This window comes from Pleurodeles waltl, chromosome 8, assembly GCF_031143425.1.
Source record: "Pleurodeles waltl isolate 20211129_DDA chromosome 8, aPleWal1.hap1.20221129, whole genome shotgun sequence".
In the NCBI taxonomy this organism is placed as follows: Eukaryota; Metazoa; Chordata; class Amphibia; order Caudata; family Salamandridae; genus Pleurodeles; species Pleurodeles waltl.
In genome coordinates, this window is record NC_090447.1 from 1418825191 (window position 1) to 1418832576 (window position 7386).

A 7386-nucleotide genomic window follows, 5' to 3' on the forward strand; every position below is an offset into this window, starting at 1 on the left:
CCTAAAAGTTATACTGTCACAAAAACTAACCCACCCTGTCCTAAAAACCACCCTGGCCCCCAATCCCCGAACCCTAAAACATCCGTCCTAAAAACGACCCCGATCACCCGCCTTCACCCTAAAACCTACCCCGCTCTGTCCTAAAAACTTCCCCACCCTAAACCCCACCCTAAAAACTACTGTGCCCTAAAACCCTAAAAGCTGCCCTGCCATGTCCTAAAACCTACCCCGCCCTAAAAATAAAAATACCATTAACCATAAAATGTATCCTGTCCTAAAAACTAACCCACCCTGTTCTAAAAACCACCCCACCGAACCCTAAAAGCTACCCAATCCTAAAAGTTACCCCGACTACTCAAACTTTCCCCACCCTGTCCTAAAAACTACCCCAAGCCCTAAAACCTTCCCTACCCTGTCCTAAAAACTACCCTGACCCATTGATCCTGTCCTAAAAGCTACCGCAATGCGTATCCCCCAACCCCCTAAAAAACGGCCCCACTCACCTCTCTCTTCTGTGGTCGCTACTCCCTCCTGTTCTGCATGTGCGTGGTCAATACATAACGTTGCTAGTGACGTTTCGCGGCAGGGAGTGGCTGTAAATCGATTAAAGAGGCCCGAGATGGCTTCAGGATTAGGCTGCCTCAGTATTCTATGCAGCACATTTAACTGCAGCAGCCGCGTGTTTCAGAGGAGGGCTTTGGGCACCGGCACGTTTTTATTTACAAATTAAGCACTGGGCCCTACGTCTACTGTCCGTTCTTTGAGTGTAAGATATTGTTTTGACAGGCATTATAATGAAATTGTGAACCTCCTGGACTAATGTTTTTCTTGAGTGTCATTATTTCCCCCCGCCCCACTGAAATCCCCTTGCTCGTAAATAGTAAGGATACTTTAGGGTACTTGTTAACATGCTAAATACTAATGTTAAACACTATATATTTGAAAAACATTGACATGTAACTGCTACTGAGGTGCTTTCCCAAATCTACAAATTTGGCTCGTGTGCAGCAGTACTATATCTGTACAGCTGTAAGCACAGTAAACACATAGGTACCTGCGGATCGCCTACACAGAATACTTTGTTGCCCAGCCTCAGGCAGATGTTCTCTTCGGACTGAGCCGGCGTGTGACCCTGTCCATTCTTTCTCCCGGGGGACGGGGCAGTGCAGAAAGAAAGGGAGTTGGTAGCGTGCAACCGGTGCACTGTGGTACGTATCAGCACCGCGTAAAAGGCTCGAACCCGCAGCCAGAGGTACACGTAACACAGTGTGATGAACATGTCAAAAGCCCAGGCTCCGGGGGCAAGCCCACCCTCTTCCTCGACTCCGTGTTAGACATGTGGGTTTACATGTCACCTCTCCCAGTTCCTACACTGATACGGGATCCGGGCTCCCTCCAGCTGACCTCCTGTGTCAGCAGAGCCTGATCATCAATCAAAATAAAAAATAGCACGCTGAAAACCGTGAACAACCAGAGTGCGTTGAACGATCCACATGTATAAACACACTGTTCTTCCTGTATTTCCGGCTCTAGCCAACTGTCATCCGTCATCATTTTAAGCATGCGCTGATTGGCCTCGCTCCAAATATCTACCACTGTTTGATTGGAAGATGTCCGACTCGCGCCTATCAACTGTTGTTCTCTAGCCCTATGGGTGGTGCCTGCTTGTGATTGGGTCTTGCGTCCCTGCCCATTCGGTCCTTCTCTAGGAAGACGAAAGCGAAAGCGGCTGCTTCTAAATCGGGCTCGGCCGCCACCTGTTATTCTGTCGCTCGGTTCTGGAAACGTCTTTTTCCTTCAGTTAAAGCTGGCGCTACGGAATCACAATGCATAGTTCCCATTTCGTCTTTAATTGTATACACATAAAGCACGAGCTGGCCCTTCCGCCTAGAAGCACAGGACAGCGGCCGGGCACCTGGGCCTGCGTGCACGCTCGCTGCACTCTAAACAGCGCGGGCACATTTTTGTGTCAGGAGCTATTTTTACGTCATATTACATTTTCATGCGAAGCGCTCGTACGTGCTCACTCCCGTGGAGTTGTTAACCTGGAGAACTGCGAGGCAAATTACTGCCACGTGGCAGCGTCTTTCCCCCACGGACACCGTTTTTGGGTGATGGGCGGGTTGTTACGCTGTTCGTACATAAAGTTTGTTCCCTTAGAGAAGAAACCATCCTAACCCATGCAGTGTTACAGCGAGCCCAACGCAAACTCGGGTAAACAGCGCTACGAATTAACCTGACTCACCTGCGATGCACGTCCTCCGCTGTGTCAGATTGAGAACAGACCCCGTTACTTTCGCTTTCAGTGGGTTACTCAGCGTCCCAAATTTACGCAACCCGGTAGGCAAGATTAAAAGGGGCCGATACATCATTTGTAATACAAGTGCATGAAAACGTTATGAGAAGTGTGATCCCGAGCACAGCGATTGTGTCAGAGACATGACTGAAAAGAACATTTTCTCTAGGTATTTTGTTGTCATTTCACCGACAAGTAACATCAAATAAAATCTGAATATCGCTTATTGTTCAGTTAATTAAAACCGTAACAACATACAGCCGGCCATTGCAATACAGAATCAAATAATTAGAGCATAATATTTGCAGAAACATGGCCAATAATTGTATAAGTAAAAGTTAAAAAACAAACTTCAGTGAGTCAGGATGTTAATTACCAGAAAGGACGTGAAAGGTGCAGCAAGACTCGGTGCCTTGGTTTAGCAGAGCCAGTAATGGTTACAGTGGGTCCATTTTATACCGCATTAATTGTCATAGTGTCTTCCTGCACTTTTAAATCACCCACCCCATGGTTGAGAATAAAGTGCTTGATAAGGGGTGCAGAGGAGCCGAAGCAGCAAAATTGCAGCAGGACACATCTAAAATTGCCATCGTCATAGTTCAGTGCAGTGCTTTAAATGGGCCGGTACTCACCGGTACTGAGTACCGGCACTTTTTTATTTTGAGAGGGAGAGTACCGGCATATCTCAAGATATACGTAATACTTTTAATTGGAGATTACCGGCACTTCTCGGAAACAAGCAGGTACTCTATCACAGAGTACCTGCACTTCTATTTTTTCATTTAAGTGCTCTGGTTCAGTGCACTTTAAGATCATCCTTCGCTGGGCAGTGGATAAGGTGTTCAGTGTGAGGTGCAAAGTGGTGGTAGCAAAATTGGAACAGAATAGTTGCAGGCCGAAATGTGAACATGCAGAGGAGAAGGTGAAAAAGTGGGAGGTAGCAGACCAGGTAAGAGGAGCAGCGCCACACATTCGGTTTGGTCAGGCTTAATGTTAAACGTTTCTAGTGCCAAAGTGCAAAAAAAACAACATGGTGACCGCAAGCTAGGGCGTTGCGTGCATCTGAAGGAGCAAGATCCTATTACATCATCCTCACTGGGCACAGGATTGAGTGGTAAATCCAATTCAAAACCCGGCTTCCAGATCTGCAAGTCATCAACTGCACCTAATTTCGCTGCAGCAGCTCGAAAGAACTCTACAATTTTGACATTTAGTATGGTGTTTCCGAGTTTAGGCCTGCAATTACAGCCTGGCGGAAGGTTCGGATCCCCCCGCCCCCAAAAAAAAAAATGCTGCTCAGTGCACTGGGGAAAAGGTTGTGTGTTTATAATACTAAGAGGTTCAAGCCTTTAATGGAAAGCACTGTGAATATGTGCCAGTTTAAAAATATTACAGTACAAAGTTGCAATCAATCTAAATAAGCTGTAAGAAAATGTGCAAAAAGATTGTTTAAATGTTTACGCTGCTTTCAAAAGTTGTTTTAGTAAGGCGCAAACTGTACCTAGTGTAAACCTTTTTTATTAGTTAACCTGGCAAATTCCAGATTCTTTCAATTAGAGCCTGTACTTCCAAGAAGCATTTCGATTTGATGTTTTACCAATTTCACACATTTCCATTTCCGTCAGGTAGAAGGCACCCTGGGAAAAAAGGCTTGTTTGTACTTCAGCTGCCATACCCATATCTCACTTCACAGTAGACAAGACGTTACTTCTCCCCTTTCAGCTCACAAGAAGTCAATCGTTTAGGAATGGTTATTTTTCAATAAAAAGGAATGACAACTGTTTTGATCAAATTAATGAAGCTGGAGAACATCATTCCCCTGCCTACTTTGCCCGCTGTTTGTGATGTGAAAATGTGTCAACGACTTATGAGTGAGTGCAGGAGTTAGTAAGTCTGGGCATCAACAATTGAATGGGCGAGTGAGTGTATGGATGAATGGTTGCACAAGTGGCTATGTGGGTGAGTGCATGGATGGATCGTCGAATGTACAGATATGTCATGGCACGTTACATCAGTTTTTGTACCTGAGGCCTCATATAGCAGTAATGATAATGTTACAAAAAATTATAAGAGTTACCAATAAAAGGCAAGAGCGAGCATTACACCAGGACTTGTCACCATTATGCCAAAAATGCCCACAATATCATGCATAATTACTGTTAACATGTTGAGATTTGCCCTATCATTAAGGGTCACATGTACAAAGCTTTTTACCCATCACAAACGGCCCAATTCGCAGAATCTCTTAAATTAATCGCAAAAAGGGTTTGCGAGTCGCAATTAGAAAGGGGCGTTCCCTTCCTAATTACAAGTCGCGGTGCAATGTTTGATTGTTTTGTGACAGTGAATGCAGTTACAAAACAATCGCAGTTAGCACCAAATTCAACTTGGTGCTAACCCATTTGCAAATGGGAAGGAGTCGTGATGGGACCCCTTTGTGAATGCATGCAAAAATATTTTTTTAGAGCAGGCAGTGGTCCCAGGGACACTCCAGTCCCCTCCAGCACTTGACGACCAACTGCCTGCCCGATGTTCCATGGAACCCCATGACACATTTGGAACACGGTGACAACTCAGTTAAAGACACAGCATAAAGAAATACATACTACATCAATACTACAGAGAGACAAAACCGTCTGTCCCGACATAAAAGGTGTTTTTTTTTAATGTTTTTTTTTTATACCCCCACCTTCTCTGTTGAGAAGTAGCCGCCACTGTGATACAGAGTAGAGTGGTGTAGAGTGCATTGGCATAGAATGTAGTAGTGCAGAGAACAGTGGGATATAGTACAGTGCAGTGTCGTTGGGAACAGTGGTGCAGAGTAGAGTGCAGTGGTATATAGTGCAGTGTTGCACAGTAGAGTGCATTGGCGTAACATGCAGTGGCATAGAGTAGAGTGGTGTAGAGTGGCATAGAGTGAGGTTGTTGAGTACAGTAGTGAAGAGTAGAGTGCAGTGGCATACTGTAGAGTGGAGTACAGTGACATAGAGTGCAGAAGAGTAGAGTGGTGCAAACCAGAGTGCAGCAGCATATAGTGGATTGGACTGTTGTAGAGTATAGTGGACAGGTGTAGGGTGTTGCAGAGTATAATGGTGTAGAATGCAGTGGCATAGAGTTCAGTGGTGTACAATGCAGAGTCGCAGAATTAAATGGCATAGATTTGTGTGGTGCATAATGAAGTGCAGGTGGGTAGACTGCAATAGTGCAAGTGCGTAGAGTGCAGTGGTGCAGAGTGGAGTGGTATAGAGTGCAATGGCATAAAATACAGTGGCGAAGATGGCAGTGGTGCAGGGTAGAGTGCAGTGGCCTACAGTGGTACAGAGTCTGATGGCATAATGTGCAATTATGTAGAGTGGTGCAGTGTATAGTGCTACAGAGTGGAGTGGCATAAAGCAGAGCTGTTTTAAAGCATGGGCAGAGTATGCAATTCCCCAGGCCTGCCCTCTTCCAAGGAGCCCCTTGAAAAGGTTAACTTTTTTTCTCGGTCTCCTCTAGTTCTGTATCACAAGTTCTCTCCCCTTCTCTGCCTCCCTTAACCCCTCACTATGTCTCTCTTTCTACCGAGTATCATCTTAAGGATTTTTGAGGCACTTGACAAGACGGTTTACAACTGTTTTTGTATGGCCCTATTTGTGACATGTTAATGTATAGTAAGGATTGTTTGGCATAATGTGAACTTGAAATAGCAAGAAATGGGTAATAACATTCAGAATTGTTCTGAACAGGGGCCCTTAAAACATGTCTTGTCTGGGCCCACACAGTCCTTAAGATGACACTGGCGTAGAGTGCAGTGGCATAGAGTGGCATCGAGTGCAATGGCATAGAGTAGATTGTTTCAGAGTAGAGTGAAGGGGCATAGAGTGGTGTATTGCAGGGTAGAGTGGAGTGGTGCAGGGTAGAGTGAAGTGGCATTGAGTGGTGCAGGGTTGAGTGCAGTAGTATTCTCGTGGGGTTATTTTAGCAGTAATTTACGGGCATGTTATTTTAGCCCTAGGCCTGCAGCTTGTGCCCATTAACTTAGTAATAATTCATTTTATTCTCTGAGCAGAAGCTTCATTCTGCTGTGATATTTTATTTCTTTTATCCCATATACTTTTAGCCTAGAAACTGTTTTCATTCCTTTTAGTTTGACACTTTCGTTCTGTGCTTTGCTCAAGGGTGTACACGATATTGTTTTTGGTACAAACTGGAATACCACAATCTCTGCCACTTCACAGAAACATATGTGTTCTTTTGTTATGACAGTTTTCTTAAAACACCAGCTGTTTTATTATAAAACATCTCTCTGCCCCTATACGTTACAGAGAATCTCCAGCCAGAAGTTGCCACCGCAAGGTGTTGCCTCATTGCAGCTGTCTGATGAGACTTCCGACTACATGGGAGAAGACTTTTGGTAGACCAATATCCCTCTTCACTACTACCATATTCAGGTATGGGGGATGGTGTCTTCCCATGGGGTCATGAAGGGCGGATTAGGGCTAACACTGCTGTGCTCCAATATAGTACTTTAGTGGCAAAGGTAGGAATTCCAATACTGAGCATTGTGACACTATGGTGGGACTTTTCTCAGGTTTCACTTTCTTTGTCACTGCATTGTTATTATCGTGTTTCATTATCCTTATTATTGCAGTACATGCCTTTTTATCTAGGATGCAGTTGATCAAATAAAATCCATTGAACCAATTCCTGATTCTGTTGGTCTTTGTATGTGTGAGAATAATGTAACTGAGAGAAAAGGATAAGATCTGTTCAACCACGATTTCCCTGAGAAATCAAAATGTCATGTGCACAACGCCACAAATCACCGCTACTTTCCGGTGCTAGCTGGCCGGAAGGATTAGACCGACAGTTGTCACACGGTGTGTGACTGGACTCAGTTCCCCACAATCCAGTGGTGCTGCCGCCCAAATCCAGCAGTCTTATTGTCATAATGAGAGCAAACATGACATGGCGCCACCAACGTTTGGTCAGACACTGAATTACAGTGAGTATCTCTGTCTCACTGCGTGCTAAAGGCACCCCAATACTATAGACTGAGACGTCAGTGGTATTGAGGATCTTCTCCTCAGCTGGATAGGTTGCACCTATTT

The 7386-nt window shown here is 44.8% G+C and overlaps 1 protein-coding gene across 3 annotated transcripts in view; it reads right to left on the reverse strand.

Annotated features, from left to right (window-relative positions):
- HLCS (holocarboxylase synthetase) overlaps nt 1–2333 on the reverse strand; it is a 678650-nt gene extending 676317 nt beyond the window's left edge. The window contains exon 1 of one of the 3 annotated variants that reach the window (XM_069202536.1): nt 2246–2333. Coding sequence is in view for 1 of the 3 variants with exons in the window: in XM_069202535.1 (XP_069058636.1) it covers nt 1055–1279 (225 nt within the window). In the remaining 2 variants the exon portion in view is untranslated. Of the gene's footprint in view, nt 1–503; nt 1573–2245 lie in introns of those variants that run through there. The other 2 variants (XM_069202535.1, XM_069202537.1) reach the window with 2 other exon arrangements.
- Nucleotides 2334–7386: the final 5053 nt, after the last annotated feature.